At 44.6% G+C, this 19,055-nt stretch overlaps 1 protein-coding gene across 1 annotated transcript in view; it reads right to left on the bottom strand.

The window, feature by feature from the left end:
• LOC144822537 (aldehyde oxidase 1-like) overlaps positions 1-19,055 on the bottom strand; it is a 661,088-nt gene that overhangs the window by 181,093 nt on the left and 460,940 nt on the right. Inside the window, exon 25 of the mRNA XM_078680183.1 lies at positions 10,390-10,581. Within this exon, the coding sequence (XP_078536309.1) occupies positions 10,390-10,581 (192 nt within the window). The remainder of the gene's footprint in view (positions 1-10,389; positions 10,582-19,055) is intronic.

The following is a 19,055-nucleotide window of genomic DNA, read 5'->3' as shown; positions in this document are numbered from 1 at the left end:
GATCTCCCAGCAGTGGCATCCTCCCTCTTTCCAGTCCCTCACAGACATGGAGTCAGTGATATATGAGAAAGGTTGTACCGCCCATTAAGGCATATCTGGGGCATAATGGGCATTCCGCGCCACCCTCCTAACCGCGGCCTCCCAGGCGTGTTGTACAATGTTAGGAAGTGATGCAGGACCCCGGAACCGAGCATCAGGAGGTCCGGCAGAGGGAGGTTACTGCACCTGCCTGCTAGGAGTCTCTTCTCCCAGTTATCGTCGCTATCCAACCAATGAACCACATGTTGTAGCTGGGAAGCCATGTAATAAAATACCAGGCAGGGAACCTCAAGCCCCCCTCTACTCCATGGTCTCTGTAGTGTTGTAAGGCGTACCCTCTTGTGTTTGGTACCCCACAGGGGTCTACCAACAAACCATCTAGCGTCTGGAAATAATGCCCTAGGATCACATATAGCGATTGTTGTAGTGCATATAGACATAGTGGTAAGATAATCATTTTCACAATTGCTATTCGGCCCATAAGAAACAGGGGCAAGTCCCTCAAAAACCATATGGAGCTAAGTATTCATTCCTTCCACCACCCTTCCCACATTGAGATTTAAATAGGGGGAGTGGCTTAGACAGCAGAGCCAATGGCTGCCTGATCCTGCTGATGCGCCGTAACGGAGCAAACGAGACATAAATACTCCATGAAAATCCGAGGCCGGTACTCCGGAAAGAACAGCAGCAGACTGAACACTGACGCTACGGAACACAACCAACCCATGCAAGATAGGAGGCACAAAAGCGGAGGAAAACTCTCTTAAGAAGCGAGCCTCCCCCAAAAGAACCAAAGAGGCAAGATGGCGCCTGGTCTAGCAATCAGAAGACACGAAGCGTATATGTAAGAAGAGGCAGTTCGCGAGCAGACCATCGGGGGCCAACGAGGAGGAGAGCACATGGAACCCAGGGCACCTGAGGAGATAAAGAACGACGAAGAAACACACAAACCGAGAACCAAGGGGAGTGAGGTGAGAACGGGCGGGGCTCCCAACAAAAAACGGAGCGCGAAAACGGAGACCCCCCCCGCCATATCACCACAATAGCTGCAGGGGACTACCCGCCCCCCTAGCACGATCCTCCACACCCCGAGACAGCGCCAATGTGAAACCAAAAGTGGAAATGAGTGTCTAGCGGGCACCATATTGGGAGAGGCACCACCAAAAATAAAAGAAAGAAAAAAAGGGGGCACCCGACTGGCTTTAAGATAACAGCCCACAAATAGAAGCCACCATAGAACGACGTAACGACCGATCACAAACCTGCCCCCAACACCCTGAGAGCGGGAATATAGACTATTAAACAACAGCGCGAAACTAAACTGAAAGCAGAAAGAAGAGTGTGGCGAGCGCCATATTAAGGGAGGCACCGGCAAGAGGAAACACCTGACTGGCAGAAACCAACACCACATAGAGGGGAGCGCGGGCAGAGCAGAGCGCCAAGGAAAAACGTTGCACGAGGAGGGGAGAAGCGACAAACGCTCTCAACCCACCACTAGCAGCAGGAAAAGAGAGCGACAAAGACACACACAAACGAGGCCCACGGAGAGCCCCTGCCTTAGCACCACGAGAGCAGAGGACCCCCTTCCCAGAGCGCGCCACCCGGCACTCGGAGATAGCGCTAGGCCACCAAAAGAACAACGTTTCGGCCACCACCACCCGAGACATTAGACAATAGACAATAAATCAACAAGCGCAAAGCGAAACCGAAAGCAGAAACTAGAAAGGGGCGTGGGCCATTTTGGGAGAGGCACCACCGAAGGCTTAACCAACACCACACAAGCCACCATGAACAACGTAACGGCTCCTACCTCCCTCCAGGAGAAGTAGAAAACGCTTAAAATCGGGAGGCGGAACTATAGGCGCTAAGCAACAAAGCAGAGAGTCAAAGGCGCGGACAACCAGCGACGTCGCAGCACCATACAGGGCACAACACAAGGCTGCCAGGACGCCAGAAAGGAAGGCTGGTCTAGCAGAGTAAAGAGCAAGGAGCACCGCAATAGAAGCAAAGCGGCACCCTAAGAACTGAGACTAAGACAAAACAGCAGGTCATACAAAACACCGAGGGGAATATTGAGATAGCAGTAAAAAGGAACCACACATCCAAAAACGACAAGGAACATGGCCGAAAGAGAAATGAGGCTACAGCAACAACAAATGAAGAAGAGCAAAGGGGAACCACTGATATCAGACTCGCTGGTTAAACAAAAACCAGATATAAATAGCAGCTTAGAAACGATTCTCAAGAAACTAGCGGAGGTGCACGACCTGGCGAAATCCACCGAGTTCACCACAGAAACAATCCAACTGGAGATCGCAGCGGTCAGAGCTGACCTGAACTCAGTAAACATCAGGCTGGCAGCAGCGGAGCAACGGATCAGTGACTCAGAGGACTCAAGCCACAACATAAGAAAGGAAGTGAGGTCACTAACAGAAACTACTGGCTCCCTGCAAAATATAACAGCGGAGATGGAAGACAGGAACTGAAGGGGTAGCACACGAATTCTCTGAATCCTGGAAGGGGCAGAAGATGCGTCTGGGTCCAGTTCCACATTCCTTGAGGACCTGATCCCAAAACTGGCCAACCTGAAGTTTACCCGTCAATTCGAGCTCGGCAAGGCATACAGAGTCCCAACGGCAAAGGCTCCGACCTCTCAATATGCAAGACCTATCATATGCAAGCCGTTGAGATCACAGCATACCGAGGACATCTTTAACTTTGCACGTAGAAACCACCAGATCAACTGGAAAGGTCACAAAATCAACTCCAGGGGAGAGAGACCACCAGAACCTACACAATTCACTACCTCCCTGAGACGGGGGACAGGACCCGGGAAACAAAAATAAATCAACAGCAACTACCTTATGTACACGGATGAAGCTACAAAGTGCCAGTAGAACAAGCACAAATGTGGACAGGAAGATTGAACTGGACAAAATAAACTCAGGGACCGTAGCGTATCCTTGGTACAGTGTTTACAATCATATAAGCTAATGCACACACCGGACCTAAACCTTAAAAGAAAAGGGAGTTCACAACTGAACTTTACGAGATAACCAAGCTCCGGGAGGCGCAATGGCAATCCTGCCATTGCACCTTCCGTACTCTAGTGAAAGTAGGGGAGGGGTTAGGGGTGACCAGAGGGAGGGGGGCAGCTATTATACATCTCAGATATCTATTCTCTTTAATTTCCATTATTTTCTTTTTCCAATTCTCATATACCAATGCGAGTGATGACACACTAGTCCAGAAAGAAAGACCCAGACCACATAGTTGCTCAATATTCAGATACCACCACAGACCCTGGGACAGGGGACACGAAGAACCACCAAAAAACAGTAAACCAAATGGCCAGTAACAAAACTCTCACCCTTGCTGCAGACATTAAAATAACTTCACTCAATGTCAAAGAACCACCCCATCAAGCACAGGAAGATAGTGGAATACCTAGCAAAATCCAAAAGCGATATAGTGCTGCTACAAGAAACGAAACTAGATGAAGAAGATGCAAAGTTAGTCAGAGCAAACTGGTAGACCAGGTAGTGAGGTCACCAGCAGACAAAAAGAGGAGAGGCGTCCTGACCCTAGTCTCTAAGAAATCGAAGTTAACAATAGACTCATTCGCACATGACAAGGAGGGCAGAATCCTTATAACAGAGCTATCAAGGGGGGAGGAACGAATCCACATAGCGAACTTATATGGCCCCAACACAGACGACCCTACATTCTGGACAGAGGCATCTGAAACACTAGCTAAAATCCCACAGGACGAGTTCACTATTGTAGCTGGGGACTTCAACATGCCACTAGACCCCCTTATAGACTGACAATCCTCCTGCCAATACTACCCATCCAACTCTCACACAGAATTACAGAATATATGCTCTAGATTCAACCTCAAGGACGCGTGGAGAGGAGCTACGCTTTCAACCAAGATGGCCGCATAAGCTCCCGGCTCCGTTGACCTCCGTCATTAGCTGAATAATCCTGTTACTTATCCTGATTTTGCGCCCGACCTCTGAGTGGCTGAAGAGTTGCAGATCCTAATGGTGCATTCCCGGGACTTTTGCCGGCTCGAATGATGGAGTTACACCGTGCTTCATTTTTTGGTCTAGCCCAGCGTGGGAGCCGGGGCCTTGAGTACTGACCCTGCCGGATTTCAATTGAACAACATCGGCCGCGGGACTTGGGCAGAGTCCGGTCTTTCGAAGTGGAGGTCATCCTTGCCCGATTCGGATGGCGGTCATGTGGTCTGGTTGACAATAAAGGAACGGCGACAGGACACGTCTGTGGCTGTGGGCGGGGGTCCCTTTCCCGGAGACCCTGCACCGCCTCCCGGGGTTGACGGGCTGGGGTCCTTGCTCGCGACGGTGGAGTATAGATCGCTGAATAGATAGGTCGCCCTCCGTTGCCGTCCGCCCCGCTCTTGCCTGTTCCCCCGGAGTTGTCCGGCCCTCCGGGATAAAAGACTTTGTTTGACATCGAGCGAGTGGAGATGGAGCGGGCGGAGTGTGCTTTGTCACTGAGGTCTGTAATGGCCGCCATCGGGGCTCTTCATTCGCAAGTGGAAGCCATCGTCCACAAAATGATCGATTCAGTTGAGACTAGCCATTTGAGACTGGACTCTGACCCTTTGCCAGACCTGAAACAAGCTGAATTCCCCGCGAAGCCGGTTTTAACTGAGAAAGAAGGCCCCGATGAAAAAAGAACTGATGCCCTTGACTCGCGCTCGAGTAACAACTTGCGAACTCGAGATTTCTGAAAGCTTATTACTCCCAACAGTGCTACTACTTCAGATGGAACCACTCTATCTTTCACGTCTGGAGAACTCCTTCACTACCTTTTGGATTGACCTCACATCTTTCTCCCCCCGTATAGTTTCACTACGTTCTCGGAGGAAGCAATATCGAGATTTACTGTCGGTGGGGGAATATCTCAGTGTAATTGGTGCACTTCAAGATTTAATATTTTTGACTCGTTCCTGCTGCAATTGTTTGAACTTCCTTGGACACTTTGACTCTCCTGCAATATTATGTGCTCTCAGTTTCCTATCAATTCAGAGTTTTCAGATATTTCTAAGTCCTCCTATTAAGTCTCCAGTAGAACTTATCTGCTAAAGTGACTGACATCTTCTTTGATGAAAACGTGTTGCTATCATTGACCAAAGAAACATAGCATTTTAATGGCTAATCTGCCAACGTTAGTGCCCTTGATGATGAGGCTGCTGTTCCAAAAGAAAAGGATGGCTGCTACTGTCAGTCTCTTGTCACTGGCGTACTTGATGCTAAGGTTGTGGTCACTGATGGTAATAACTGTCGATAGAGTGATCAACATTGAAGTCGAAGATGGGATTGATGTCCCTGAAGATTAGAGAGTTGCAATAGGAGTTAAAAAGTGAGCATCGAACTTGATGGTGCATGGGGGCTCGTAGACAGATTAAACCCGCAGAAGAGGCGCTGAAAATCAAAGATATTGTAGATAGAGTCCACCAGGTGACTATGCAAGAATGGGGCGTGGGGGGTGCCGCAGAGCTCTTTGCCAGGGCCAGTTTTCAGCCGATTTTGTTACAGGGCCGATTTTGCAGCTATGCTGCAAAAAAGGCCCTGTAACAAAATCGGCCCCCATGGGCCCAAAACCGGCCCCCACCCATGCGGCATGGCAGATGATAAAGTAGTGACTGAACATAGGTATCCTCAAACATTTTCCCCTATTTACCTTAGGACATTCGAAAAGCTATGGAAGTCGAAAGTCTTGGCTACGACATATTTGAAACTATCTGTCTTGGGTTTCAAAAGACTGTAAATCAAGTGCAAGGTCTCGGTCAAACAGAAATCTTCAGCTGAAGAGGCTGTGACTCAGAAAAATGTGTAAGCCTTGGCTAGACTTGGGCTTCAAGAACTCAGAAACTTTTTTCATGAGCTCCAGGCCACTGTGTACATCATCTATAAAATTGTCTAAACATTCCCAAGTCAAAATTCAAACTAGGGGGCCGATTAGGATGGCGGACGGCTGTGGCGATCCGTATGCCATCCGTGCCCGTCCGCCAGCTATTTACCTCCGCCATATTACAATGGCGGGGGGAGTCGCGGCGGACGGAAACACCGTCCGCCGCTTTTCCACCCCAGTCTCCTTGCGGCCGGGCGGAAAAGGGATCGTATGGCTGGCGGTGTCTTCCAGGCACCGCCAGCCATAATATGATTCCTGCGGTCCTATGCCTTTCCACGGCGGTTTTGCCGCTGTGGAAAGGCATACGGTCTTTGCTTTGGAGGCCCGTTGCGGGCCCCCAGGGTGAAGAGGGGGTGGGGGTGCACATGGGGGGTACCTATGGTACCCCCAGCATTTCAATGTACAACATGACAGGCACCGCACGGTGCCTGTCATGTTGTGCATTGAAATGCACAACGTGCATTTTAAGTATTGTGGCGGGCGGTGCTGAGAGCACCGCCCGCCCGAATGTTAAAAACGCTGGATGCACCCATGCCACTGGGGCGGGTGCATCATAATTGCTATGGCAGGACCGCCGCACACGTGGCGGACGGTCCGGTTTCCACCGCGATTGGCGGACGGACAAAGTCCGTCCGCCATCCTAATGGACCCCTTTGTTTGCTGCAGGTTCAGTGACTTTAGTTTTTGGGATTCTCCTGGTTAGAATATGGAGCTTTTTGAGTGTCCAATTTAAAATGGAAGACTATGTTCTCCTTCAGAAATGTTCACCAAATTACCAGGATATGTTTCCTGTGACTCTGTTAACGTGCAAGCAGAGTTGTGAGGCACCAGAAAACTGATTCAGAGTTTAGCAGATGCTGGAGAACCACCAATACATGTTTTTGGTTTTAAATGAGTTCCTCGGCATAAGACTCACATTGCCATGAGCTTCCAACTTACTTTGTGACGTATTACATCACAGAAACATCATTAAAAAATCCAGAGGAATATAATATTGTGCTCTCTGTTCTGATTGGCGGAAAGATTTATAACTGCACAAACCGTATGTGCACTTGACAGTTAACTTACGGTATACCAGTTAAAAATTTGCATACATATTTCAGAGCCATCTTAGAGATCAGAACTTCAGTAAAACAGGATTTCCGCATCAGAGACTGCAATAAGAATACACGGTGTGTATTTAGCATAGCTCAGTCCACAGAAGTTGTCCAGGGTGCAAAAACTGATAAATCGTGATATTTGTATCAGTGCAGGTGAAGTTTCTGACAGTGTTTAATTGTTGACCTGATGCTAGGTAGTGCACAGAGGCATCCATTCTAATTGGAAGAAGCAAGAATGGCAGCAGAAGAGGACCACCTGAACACTGAGGGATGGACTTTCATAGGCATCAAGGAGAGAAAAGTAGTGATGATGTTTGTGCATTCATATTGTTGGAAGGAAGGTTAACTAAGGGTGGACAGAAAGTAACTGTAGTATGTAGATGGGGGTTCTTGCTTTAAAGTATTTAAATGGCTTTTAAGGATACTGGACACTGATCTAAGGAAGCTGCTGCTGGTTGGTGGGTAGCCACTTGGTTGCTCAATATTAGGAACTAGTCAACATTTTAGGTTGCTTTCAGATGTTAGGCTCATGATCATGCCAATGTTGTAAATGTTTCAAGCAAGCTTATGGAGGCCGTCAACAATGGTTTCAACAATTAGCACCGTGCTTCTGGGGATGGTTTTGGAGATGAATTTGGGGTATTTGGTAGTCAGCATGTAGGTCCATGCCTGCAAGTCAGAAGGGACTCAAGAAAGTGGAATGGTTGAAATAAATTTCTAGCAACATTGCAGTTGTAGACACTCAGTGATCTCAAGCTGGCATGTCACACTACTCTATTATGGAGGTAAAACACTAATTGGACACAGTTATTCTGTGAGTTTGACCAGGTAGTTTAGTTATTGTTTCATTTTCATCAGCCAATATCCCTGTTGTGCTGATAAGTGTGGTGGAAAGGTGTGAGTGTCGTCCAGCTGTGCTCACCCTTAGCTTCCAACACTTACTCAGAGACACAAAAAACAGTGACAAAATTCTTTGACCTGCTGCCTCCATCTTCACTTGCTCTTACCCAGGCAGCATTAACAAAGCATGTGGACGGGCCTGCAACATTTCTCATTCATTATGGTCATCGACACCTGTACACGTTGTTCAAAAACACTAATAAGCAAACTGGGTGCACAGCTACTATACTGAGTATATATGCCCCATGATGCTGTCTTCTATTGTAGTTCTGCCAACGCAAAACATTTGCACTGGAGCACATACTGCAGTAATATAAAGTGCCTTGCAGTAGTCACCACTTAAATCTGCACACACATGCGCCTACCAAAATAACTTAGGCAGGGAGTGAAACACTCTCCTTCCCTGATTTATAGTTGCTATTACAGCCAGGCTCAACACTTAGCTGACAACTTTAGTGTCAAGTGCACTTCTGCAACTTTTATAGGAACATTTGATTCTTTTACATCCCTTCATCATTTTAAATTATAAGAATTTTAAGAGATAATGTGGTAAAAATGTATCCAAGCATATGAATGACTGTGACATACAAAAAACAGAGTCCATGCTTTTTAGTGTGAAATTCATTAGCATTGCCTCAATATATCAATTTCAAAGATGCACAATGTGCTAACACCTAAAGAATTCGTACATAGATGATGGTCACAGATGAAATATTCTGATACACTGCTAGTTGTGAAACAGCGCTCCTCTCCAGATTTCTGCTTGCACCCAAACAATCCAGAGATCACTGCCTGCCCAGGCAGTTCGGCTGGACTTTTCATATTGGAGCAGGGTCAAGACTGATTTGCATATAGCTTGGTCCAAACTGAGGTGAAATGGTATGCAAAATAATAATGGATTGGGATGCGGCCTCAAGTAATTAGCACTGGCTGAGATTAATTCAAGCATTCTATCCATCACTCTTTTGTATACTTTTGTGTGCCCAGTGCATTGTACATGATGAAGTGAGGACATTATCTGAGCCTATAAAATACCAATTACACTGCTGTCAGTTCTTGTGGCTAGAACACTGGACATAAACGTCTTATGGGTGGTGTATGCACACATTGAACAACAACCAATACCAGCAGTTAAAATGTTATGATGCAATGTTCCAGTGAAATATCTGATAACCTGCAATGGGCATTAGGCACAAGAGTCCTTGTAATGTTCTTGAAATGCATTAGGTCTGGGCGGATCTAATGCCATTTCTAGACAGCCCTCTCGAAATGCTTCCTCTAGGAAATGCTTTCGTAGGTTGAAGGTACAGAACCAAGCAATTTCATGTAAGATTCTTTGTTAAGTCATTCGAAATACACTTTGTTCAGTGTACATGGAAGATAACGGCTTGTCCTTACTTTCTAAACCTGAACACATTCAGATAGAAGTTAAAAAGGTAAGAATTTGCAGGATATTGTATGACTCTCACTCACCTCTTACTGTCAGTCTTAGTCAGGAATACATGGTACAGCATGCATTAATATCTTAGATGGCTGTTTAGGGATCAGGTTATGTCTTTATACTCCTGAAGTGTGACAAGTTCAATCTCAACTGTGAATTTTCTTTAAGGTGAGTGGGTTATAAACATTTTGGATCCTGTTATTTTGATTTACTGCCGGTCATAATGTGAAAATGTGGTGAAGTAAACCATAAGTCCTACAATTGATCCTATAAATTACCATATATTAACAACCACCCCTGTTTCACTAACAACAAGCTGCCTCCATATTATAACATCGTTCTGTTTATGTGTGCCGGCTTTCATATGTACCTTATTGCCCCTGTGGTCATGCTTCTGATCACCGCAACTACGTTATAACAGCCTTGGGTGCCTATAATTGACCCATACCACTATTCCTTTTCTATTGGATGTCCTGGAGTTACTTTCATTCGCACTATAAATTTTCTCTTTGGATGTCCATACCAAACATAGATCTGCCACCAAATTCACTCTCTACTTTTTTTTACCAAAATGCCCTATGAAGCCTTTCTAAGTAGTACAGGGCACATTCCTTAGCTAGCACTCACAAAATCCTTCACCATGTGCTCATTCCTGCTTGCTAAGCTCTGCTCGCAATAGACTCCTGTATTACCGATAGCACCCTGAGCATCATTTATCTTTAGGTCTTGCAATCCACCCTGTTGCTTTCACTGGAATGCCATCACCAATGTACCAGAGGTCTCATCAGTATTTCTGCATGCAACAACACTATCAACAATGTATCTATGTACAAGCCAATTGTGTCTTACAGCGTTCTGTTTGAAATGCTCTTTGTTCCAATACATACAAATACAAACAAAATTGCAGACAGTTATGACACTAAGTAATTCACAAGTAAGCATTTCGACCACTAGGTGACTCACCTTCTCTGGTGGAAGGCCACATTTGAGGGCCACAGCATCCACTAAGGTCTCTGTAACCACTCCTGTCTGCGGAAACCCAAATCCTCGGAAACCAGTATTTGAAGGTAAGTTTGTCTTGCATGCCCGACCGCTGACTCTGACGTTTGGAAACCTATATCCATTATCCATTTTCAACAAGGATATGACGATGACCTAAATAAGGGAACAAAAGACAATATATGCAATAATATGAGTAGTGGTTACTTGTCCTTACAAGTGTTGGTAGAATGTCAAGGAAATAAGAAACAATACTTTTTACTTATGTCGCAAGAACAATCAGTGCATTTGTTATGAGTAAGTACTTCCCTCTTCCTGAGCTTCTTGACTGTTTCTGTTGATATTTCAAGAAAGTTCTTCCTGAAGTAGCACTTCTCATGACAGTTTGTACGAATGAAACACTTAACTGCGCATACAGGGTCGGTGTAGAGATTTTTGCTCTGAAGGAAAATGTTTTTCTGCTCTCTCTCCCCCACACACCATTGCTGTTTGTAGGGTAATTCCATTACCTGGTATTATAGGCCACCAAATCTTGGTTTGCCATAGAACTTTTTAGTTAGAATGCACCTATACCAATAGCACTAATCCTTCAAAAATACTTTTTAAATGCTCGAGAGTTATAAAGGAAAATAAAAACCACTGTTTAAAGTAAAACATCTTCTTTAATATGGTAAATTTTGTTAAAAAGCATCCAATTTCTAAATCCAAATTGGCTAAATTATCCAGCTCTGAAACAGTCAGGCATATATTCCAAAAAATCAAGTCAACTTTCAGAGCAATAAATATGTCGGTCTTCCAGTGAACTGAGACCATGGCACTAATTTCATGGCAGCAACATCCTTATTACATTTCTTAAAAAGAAGCATTAGGAATGCATTCCAATGCACTCAACTCCTTCTTTAGGTCTGCCTTTACAGCGCAGCTGTCCCCAAAAGTAATGTGATCAACCTAAAAAGAGCTTTAAGGAGTACCACAGAGAGGGCTTTGGCTCCGCTCACATGTTGGTTGCAAGACGTATATGTATTGATTGGGCAGAAGTTGTGTGCTTCTACTGACAAAAGTGTTCCCCCTCCACTCATCTGTGATTATTTAATTTAATTATTCAGCTGTCTGAGCCAGCAGCAGTATGGCTGTCGTAGCTTGAACTTTCAGGGCTACACATATGACATTGTAATGCTGTTAAAGTGTATTAGATAACTAGATAATTTATGATGTTTGGTTTTTTTTCGGCAGCAGCGTAAATGGAAGAAGGAAGAAGGAGGGTGGTCGTGAGAAATATAAGCACCCTCATCTATCATTAATTTTAGACCATAGTCAGTTTTGTGTTTGAGAGCAGTATAGGATGCCCAGGACTACACTAATGTACACGGATATTAAATCTGACTGGACAGTGCAACTGTCGCCTAACCTTATGTGTGCAACAACAACAGCTTTCAGAGTCCGACTGAGAGAGGGGCTTAGGCTGGTTCCCCAGAGTACAGGATCTGATTGGTCCAAATGTGTGTGCCTCTTCTAAAAGGACTGCTTGTAATGCACTATTTTGCTTGTGGCAAAGTTTATATGTGTTACGGCCGGACTGAGTTGGTTATGTTGGCAGCCTATGGCCTGATCTGTTTATTGTGAAATGTTAAGATAACGGCACTGGGCCTGATGTATTTATTTTTAAATTCATGTTTAAGTAAATAGGGATTTAAGTGTTAGTTATTATTATTCCATTTTAAAGCCTTCTGATAGATATTTTATTACATGGAGTCTCATAGGTCGCCATAATAAGCAATGGAATTGTTGTTTAGCCTGTGTGACAAACCGTGGATATAGAAGGTTTGCTCTGGTAAAATCCTCAATATGCCATTTTAGGAGAGATAGTGTTTTTTCAGCAAAAAGCAATTTTTCATACATTCTATTTTTATGAATATGTATCTGGTAGTTGCCTTGTGGAACTCTTATAACTCTGGGACAGAGTTGGTTATGATGACAAGCTATGGTCAAGACTGGTGCCCTGGGAAATGGTGCGTCCTATGCCAGAGGTCTGGTCTGCCTATTATGAAACATTATGACAAAAGCAATTTGTCTAGCTTGAAACACATTTGTTAAGTAGGGTAAACCTTTAACTGTTGGTTGTTTCAACGTTGTGCTACAGGCTATAGACATGTATTTTGCTACATGTAATCTCACAGACTGCAGTGGAAGACAATGTTCTTATTGGTGTGGCAGCAGATGTAGTTAGAGGCCAGCTTGCTTTGACCAGGTCCATAAATTCATTGTGTGATATTTCTTGGAAGGAATTCAGAGGCTGGGTTAGTCTACTTTTGGAGGGATTCTTTGGAAAAGGGTCAGTGGTGCTGTTTTTTCTTTGTTTTAAATAGGAGTCCAACCTGTCTGCTTTGGTCGTGAAATGATTTGCCAGTTTGTCTGTGAAATCTTGAGTACTGGGAGGAGCTCCTTCTAGGCAATTTCGAAATTCATTGAGAATTTTATAGAATTCTTTATTTGCACATTTAGCATTTTGAAATTGGTCTGAATAGTACCTTTTCTTAGCTTTTTAGTTTTCTGACTTGTGTAATCTGTTACGTTACTGTAGGTGAAGTCTGTCTTGATTTGAGTTTGTTTTTAGCCAGGTGCTGTGCAGCTTTATAATTTGCTGTTTTATCTCTATTGGCTCTGCATTTCTCCAAGGTGCCTGTTTTCCTTTGTTCTGTTGTGTTGTTCTTAGGTGGTCCTGTAGCCACTCCTATAGTTTTTGAATGGAAAGTATTGTGCATAGATCTGTATTGGATGTTATTTGTTTTTCTAAGTGCTCAAAGTTGTGTGTGTTCCATAGTCGATAGGTAGATGCATTTAAGGTTGTTGTAGGTGTGTTGCTTTGTGTTGTTTTATGTTGGAAAACAAGCAAATGGTGGTCTGACCATATGACTGGAGTAATCGTTTGTGAGGTAACTAATTCTAGATTTACAAAAACTGACATCTAGGAGGTTTCCAGGGATGTGTGTGGGTTTGTGGAAAATCTGATGTAAGTTCAGTTCAATAAGGCCAGTGATGATTGTTTTCTGATGGTGCATGTTGGGTTTGTCAAACCAAATGTTTAGGTCACCAAGAATGCATAGGTTGGTGCGAATTGTTATTAGTTTGAAACTGTGTCTATAAGTGTGTCTGTGAATGTTGCATTGCTAGGTGGAGGTCTGTAATGGAGTAGGAAGTTACAGGAGGAAGATGGTGTAGGGTTGCATCTGGTGAAGAGGGCCTCATAACCCTGTATGGAGACGTTATCAGCTTTAATGATATTTAATGTTTGCATGAATATAACAGTTAGGCCACCTCCTCTTTTCCCTATATGATTTTGTGTGATAGTTTGATAGCTTAGAGGAACAACTTCATGCAACACTGGAGCCATGTCATCCCCTAACCATGATTCAGATATGAAGAGTAAGTCAGGCTGTGCATCAGTGAGAAGCTCTTAGATATGATGCTTGTTTTTTTAGATTGACCAAACATTTATTAGTGGGCAATTTAGAGAATGTGTTATGGTGATGGAGTGACTTTGTTTTGTAGAAGAGTGAGCAGTGTTTTGTGGACTTGTAGCAGCCATGTCCTTAGTGCTGGTATTAGCTGTATGAGGATAGCAGTTTATCTAGTCCGTTTAGTATTCCTCATCTAGCAGGCTACGAAAGCATTTTTATGGGTCTTCATGTGTGGGTGGTAGAGATGGTTGTTGAGAGTGAGTTAGTGAGCTGTATTGTTTTTGTAGAGTAGCCTTGTTGTGCAGTAGATATTGAGATGCAAACTTGTGAAGAGTGGCATGTTGTTTATTTTGTTTTTGCCTGTTTAGGGTGGAAGGTGTATGAGTTAAGGGTGGTGGTGCCGCATGTGGGTCTAAATTGCCCAGTGGATAAGAGGTGGTTAGAAGAGAGTTGGTGTGTTGCTGTATATGTGTTAGGTGCGGGTAGAAAGAAAGCTTGGTAGTAGAGTTGGTTTAAAGTGTGTATTCCTGGATATCAGGCGATATTATTGGGCCTCTCAGCTGGGCGCGATCAACCATGGAATGTATGGTCCAGCGTTAAATCCTGCGTTCGAGATGGATAAGTGACTGCTACCGGGTGTGGATTATAACAGGGCGCTCTACTCCTAATCTGCTGGAGGGAAACTTTCGGGACCTACTAAGATAGCGGTACGAGTGTGGCATTGTGCGAATGCGGCAATGGGATGGAAGGATCGACTGACTCGGGCGACCCCGCTCTATGCATCTGAAATATTAGGTAGCCTGTGGAAGACGAAAGGATTTGAGAAGTGGGATATGATTGGTATCTGAAGGGTTGGTGATCTCTGGGTCAAGGGCAGGATTAAGACTTTTGAAGCGCTAAAGGCGGAATATGAGCTGGGTGACAGGGAATTCTTCCGTTAAGCGCAGATTCACCATGCGTTGATTTCGGTTTTTCCTGCGAGGACTGACGTCCCGGAATCCTCCCCTCTTGAGGATCGGGTGCTCGATGGCTATGTGCCCGACAGCACTATTTCTTTGATATATAAGAAATTGATCAACGATCGCTCGGACCTGCTGACGCAACTCAGGGAGGTCTGGACTAGAGATGGTTTAGTGTTGGATGACGAGGACTGGCAATCGGGGATATCCTCGACTCGTCCAGCTTAAGAACCTACATCGAATTTATGTGACTGGTCCTCGCTTGATTCGTATGGGTTACTCTGTGATTGGTTTATGTAAGCGTGGTTGTGGTCTACTTGGTACTTTCCTCCATATAATTTGGGAGTGTCCGGAGGTGGTCGCGTTCTGGAATCGAGAGCATGCTGTGATGAGAGAGGTCACGGGTGTCGCGCTGTCGCCTTAAGCCAGGCGTTGTCTGTTAAATGTATGGGAGCCGAATGACTATGATGTGGCGCAGACGATGTGGGCGACCCTTGGCAACATGATTGCCAAGAGAGACATTGCGCAGCTGTGGGGTTCCCAGAGGCCGCCCACGATCTTGGCATGGAAGGAGGACATGGACTGGTGTATGTTTAGGGAGAAGACGGTATATGTGGCGCGGGGCAGACCTAAGACATGGGGTAAAATTTGGGGTCAATGGAACTCCTTCCGAGGAGATATATGCACACCCCCGTACAGAGATTCCAGATGTTCCTCTTTCCCCCTGACCTGGCATTCCAAGAATTGTTTAGCTTTTATGTTATCAGACTCTGGTTTCTCCCCTACCGTCCCCCCCTTCGCATTAATGATTTTTTGTATTACATTGTACTGCACGTTGCTTCCTCCCTGAACACGCATCTAACTGTATTGTTTCCATGCCTTGTCTGTTTGTTTTTCCTTTTACAATAAAAAGAGTTACAAAAAAAAAGTGTGTATTCCTTGCATAGGCAGGAGTGTGGGAGTGGGTGTATGTTTCTAGTTTGTGATGGAAAGTATTTTGAGGTAGTATGTGTGTGATTTTGTTGTGCTGGTGTGTGTGGTTATGTTTTGTATTTGGGGAGTAGTGACAGAAGGATAAGTTACTTATCTGCAATCCTAGTTTTCTTCCAGGGGTATCCTCATCAAAGTCATTAGCACTGAATATTCCCGCCCATGCGCAGGGACCCCGGGAACTATAAAAAACAAGCATTTGCAATGCAATAGGTCTCGCATTTGTTGGAGTTGGAGGTATGGCAGTGTAAATGGATTTTTTTTTATTTATGTTTTTGTGTTTGCAGTGGAGAGGTTATATAAAGAAAAACAGTGCACACTATACCATATTATGGGCCAGATGGTTTTTGTGATCGCATACAAGCCGATTTGCAGAATTGGTCCGTTTGCGATCGCAAAAATGTGTTTTGCAATGTATCAAACAATTTTAATTCGAATATGGGTAATTGCAATTGCGAATGCAGTTAGGGGAATGCAATTTGCGATTCCCTAAATGCAATTGTTGTAGCTATCGCAAATTGCGAATTGGCATTAAGGAATCACAAATTACCAATTTCTAGTTGGTGGTAATTTGCAAATTCCTAGAAAAATGCACTTTTTTGCATTTTTCTAAGTGCCATGTGGCGTACATACATGCCCATCGGACATATATGTATGCCCCATGTGTACACATGCATATTTCAGGGGTGCATCAGGGTGGCCTTTTAACCCCCCTTGAACCCATGAAATTGCATGCGCAATTTGCGAGTACCTATTTGGTACTCGCAAATTGCAAATATCTTCCCATTTATTCCTATGGGCCTCAAGGCCCATGAGAATGAATGTGAGAGCATTCCTCAATAGCGAGTCAAATTCAAATTCATTCAAATTCAAATCCTTTATTCGGTTTTCGTGTATTTGAAAAACCAATAAAGTACATATACAAAACAGCGATTTTACCATAAAAGTACTTAAAATGTTTTTGTACACAGCATAAAATTGATAAAATTTTTGCATCTATTAAAATAAAGATAATCGATCATCACTTATAAAATATCTGAGTCTTAAACATGAATTAGACAGATAGGTAACCATAATCAGAGTATAGATTTCATAATTTAGTCTAGGTTTGTCCTATGTCTTACTACAAATTTCAGAAATCGAACTACCTGTTTCCAAGTGTGTTCCTCCTATAAAAATTGGAGACGAAGAAATGCTGGTCGACATCTTCGTAGACTCCTAGTTTTTAAAATGGGAATTATCCAACGCTTTGTTTGCTCTATAAAAAACTTACAAAACAAGACAGTGTGCATTGTAGTTTGGCTACTTGGCAATTTGCGACTCGCTATTAAGGAATATATAGGAATCGCTAAAGTTTAGCAAAAACCTACCTACATTGCATTTTGCGAGTCTATAATAGCGAATCGGTAAAATTCCCTATTGTAGACTAGCAAAATGTAATCTTGATACATCTGGCCCTATAAGCTTTATTGCAACTGTACGGTAAAGCTATGGTTATGTTAACGTAAAGGGGTGTGAATAGATGGATAAAAATACAAACAAATTATTTTAAAATGCACGATGGAATCTATAGCAGGAAACAGGGGCTACCTATTATTTAATAAAAAATACATATTAAAAAAAAGAGGCATGCACAGAACGTGAAAACTTCAGGAAAGTGGCTGCCAGCAGCGTGGTGACGGAAAAATGTGATAGAGCTAACTTGTTTTCTTTAAGACAGAGCTTCAGTTATGCAAACCCAGGCGCCTCTAATAGGTTTACAGTAATAATTGTGGAATTACACACAGCGTGTTACACTCTGAAACATTCCCAGGGATAATTTAGGTGCTGAAGGTTAACCAACAGACATTTATAGTTCTAATCCTAGTTCCCTTGTGGCTGTGTTCACATTTGTAATTCTAAAGCATAAAAGCAGAGTAAATCCCTCTCATTTAGGCTGAAGACTATAAAACATATTTCATAAAGACTTCAATTTAAATAATGCTTTGTAGTTCACTCATACAGCAATAAAATATTGTAGCAAATTTGCTTTGTGTTAAGTGGTGCCTATATTTTGTTTGTTTATTTATTGATGTTTGTTTATTTTATAATGTTGCCTTGACGCTTTCAAACATATTTAGTTGTACAACTACCTTTGTGTTGGACACCCAATGAAAGTGGGACCTTCAATCAATCAATCAATCAATTTGTATTTGTATAGCGCGCTACTCACCCGGAGGGTCTCAAGGCGCTTGGGGGAGAGGGGTCCGCTACTGCTCGAACAGCCAGGTCTTGAGTTGCTTCCTGAAGGAGAGGTGGTCTTGGGTCAGACGGAGGTGGATGGGGAGGGAGTTCCAAGTCTTGGCCGCCAGGTAGGAGAAGGATCTTCCTCCCATGGTGGCTCTTTGAATGCCTGGAATGGTGGCGAGGGCGTGGCTGGTCGATCGTAGCTGGCGGGTGGGAGTGTAGAAGGTCAGGTGGTTGTTGAGGTACCTGGGGCCCAGGTCGTGGAGGGCCTTGTGTGCATGGGTGAGGAGTCGGAACGTGATTCTCTTGCTGACGGGAAGCCAGTGCAGGTCTCGCAGGTGTCCGGAGATGTGGCTTTGTCGGGGGATGTCCAGGATGAGTCGTGCGGAGGCTTTTTGGATGCGTTGGAGTCTTTTCTGCAGTTTGGCTGTGGTTCCGGTGTAGAGGGTGTTTCCGTAGTCCAGTCGGCTGGTGACGAGAGCCTGGGTGACCGTCTTCCTCGTTTCGGCGGGGATCCATCGGAAGATCTTTCAGAGCATGCATAGGATGTTGAAACATGATGATGAGACGGCATTGACTTGTCTGGTCATCGAGAGTGAGGAGTCCAGGATGAAGCCCAGGTTGCGTGCGTGGTCCGTTGGCTTGGGGGCGGTGCCCAGGGCAGGGGGCCACCAGGAGTCGTCCCAGGCAGAGGGCGATGATCCCAGGATGAGGACTTCCGTCTTGTTTGATTTGTTCAATTTCAGGCGGCTGTTCATCATCCACTCGGCTACGTCTTTCATCCCTTCGTGTAGTTTGGTTCTGGCGGTGGCTGGGTCGTTGGTGAGGGAGAGGATCAGCTGGGTGTCGTCGGCGTAGGAGATGATGTTGAGGTTGTGTTGGCGTGCGATGGCTGCGAGGGGGCTCATGTAGACGTTGAAGAGGGTGGGGCTGAGAGATGATCCTTGTGGTACGCCGCAGATGACTTCGGTGGCCTCGGATCTGAACGGGGGGAGGC

This window comes from Lissotriton helveticus, chromosome 3_1 (genome assembly GCF_964261635.1).
Source record: "Lissotriton helveticus chromosome 3_1, aLisHel1.1, whole genome shotgun sequence".
Lineage (NCBI taxonomy): Eukaryota > Metazoa > Chordata > Amphibia > Caudata > Salamandridae > Lissotriton > Lissotriton helveticus.
This window is presented reverse-complemented; position numbering and strand designations above follow the sequence as displayed.